At 42.6% G+C, this 2,500-nt stretch overlaps 1 protein-coding gene across 2 annotated transcripts in view; it reads left to right on the forward strand.

Annotated features, from left to right (window-relative positions):
- The window catches only part of LOC307271014 (CYFIP-related Rac1 interactor B-like), a 132,510-nt gene that overhangs the window by 7,494 nt on the left and 122,516 nt on the right, over nt 1-2,500 (forward strand). The window contains exon 7 of one of the 2 annotated variants that reach the window (XM_080054900.1): nt 980-1,090. In XM_080054900.1, the coding sequence (XP_079911026.1) occupies nt 980-1,049 (70 nt within the window). In that variant the 3' untranslated portion in view covers nt 1,050-1,090. Of the gene's footprint in view, nt 1-979; nt 2,114-2,500 lie in introns of those variants that run through there. The other variant, XM_080054899.1, reaches the window with a different exon arrangement.

The raw sequence follows: 2,500 nt of genomic DNA on the forward strand, positions 1-2,500 counted from the left end.
CAGCCAGACAGGCAGAGAGGGAGACAGGCAGGCAGGCAGAGAGGGAGACAGGCAGACAGGGAGACAGACAGGGAGACAGGCAGGCAGGCAGACAGGCAGACAGGCAGACAGGCAGACAGACAGACAGACAGACAGACAGACAGGCAGGCAGACAGACAGACAGAGAGGCAGACACACACTATACTAAGACAGACAGACAGACAGACAGACACTATACTAAGACAGACAGACAGACAGACAGACAGACAGACAGGCAGACAGACAGACACACACTCTATACTTTATACACTTTTACTACTATAGTTTAAACAGATATGTCAGCCTTTCCTGGACTATATAACAGTACTGAAGGGACCTACATGACACCTCGTTGACTCTTTATTTTCTGCTTAACATTTACCTTTAGTTTAAACAATGTCCTTAGAAACCTGTAAAGTAGAGTATACGCCATGTTAGCTGTTTATTTTGTTTTGTCTTTTGTTTTTGTGTTCACTTTTTTCAGTCGTGTGTGTGTGTGTGTGTGTGTGTGTGTGTGTGTGTGTGTGTGTGTGTGTGTGTGTGTGTGTGTGTGTGTGTGTGTGTGTGTGTGTGTGTGTGTGTGTGTGTGTGTGTGTGTGTGTGTGTGTGTGTGTGTGTGTGTACGTCCAAAAATAAAGTATTTAAAGTAGCTACGAGGAACTTTTTAAATATTTCTGAAACAGTCTCATTATTCCTCTGATGTTCATAAATTACATGTAACAGCAAAACAAGACCATCAGTGCAAAGAATGCTATTTTTATACAGTTTTTCTTAATGCCTTTGTCATGGGTATACGCTCACCCAGGAACAACAGCTGGCGTGGTAAAAACACTACCGCTTCTGTCCAAAGGGGGCGCTAGAATTAACACACACACTGAAGGTTCCTCGGAGCAACTTTTTAAAGAAATATAATAATAATATATTTTTGAAGTGAATATTAAACTGCTCTTCCTTCCCGCAGGTACACGACCAAACACCTGAACGACGAGGCCACTTCCAAACAGATCAAAAACATGTTGCAGCCAAATTAACACAGACAGACAGACAGACAGACAGACAGACAGACAGACAGACAGACAGACAGACAGACAGACAGACTGAAACCAAAGGGACAGACAGACAGACAGACAGACTGAAACCAAAGGGACAGACAGACAGACAGACAGACAGACAGACAGACAGACAGACAGACAGACTGAAACCAAAGGGACAGACAGACAGACAGACAGACAGACTGAAACCAAAGGGACAGACAGACAGACAGCTGGACTGAAACCAAAGGAACAGACAGACAGACAGACAGACAGACACACACACACACACACACACACACACACACACACACACACACACACACACACACACACACACACACACACACACACACACACACACACACACACAGAGGGAGACACCAGTGTTTTGGTCCAAAGCATTTCAATAGAACTACTGAACAACCCTGTAGCTAAAAACTACCTGTGTTCCAGTCCCCATACTTTCGCCAGACGAAGATTTAGGATGTCCCAAAACTTGTGCGTGTGCGTGTGTGTGTGTGTGTGTGTGTGTGTCTGCGTGTGTGTGTGTGTGTGTGTGTCTGTGTGTGTGTGTGTCAAATGCAGTAAGCCAAAAGTACCCAGCTGTCCTTATCCATCCTAAGGCAGTTTGCAGTATTGGAACCAGCCGCTTCAGTAGAATAGTGACAGTTAAAAGTATTTGATGTGATTTGGAACACGGGGGAAGTTTAACCTCAGCTGTTGTTTTAAAAATGTTATTCTCATTTGAAAAGAAAATCGTTTTTTATTTTTATTCTAATTGTACTGTTGATGTAAAGAATCTAAGGTGTGTGTGTGTGTGTGTGTGTGTGTGTGTGTGTGTTTGTGTGTGTGTGTGTGTGTGTGATCTGAGACAAAGTCAGAATGAAATGTGTATTTGTTTAATGTGACGTGTGAGCCGCTGACATGTTACACACACACACACACACACAGACACACACAGACACACACACACACACACACACACGCACACACACACACACACACACACACACACACACACACACACACACACACACACACACAGTACACACACACACACACACACACACACATGTTGCGACTCTCTTATCAAAAGGCTACTGAGACAACGCGGTACGAATACGATGGAACATTTTTCGACTGATCTGATTGGTTGGAAATATTAACTGGAAATATTTTTTGAATGAGTTTTTTACTGCTTTGCTTTGTTTGTTGCCGCGGCAGCATCAGGGACTGTTCGCCATTAGCCGTTTAAACAATGTCTTTGTTTACGCCAAATAAAGTTTTTACATTTGTAAGAAAAAAAACTTGAATTTATCTTTATTTAAATTATTGTGACATATTTTGGTAAACCTTCATTTGTGTTTTAACCTCATGAAAAGGGCTGCTCTAAGTTCTAACTTTTTTCAACCAATAGTGTCCTTAGATTGATGGGAAGACAATTTGCG

Source organism: Ammodytes marinus, assembly GCF_949987685.1.
Source record: "Ammodytes marinus genome assembly, contig: scaffold_47, whole genome shotgun sequence".
NCBI classification, from domain to species: Eukaryota; Metazoa; Chordata; class Actinopteri; order Uranoscopiformes; family Ammodytidae; genus Ammodytes; species Ammodytes marinus.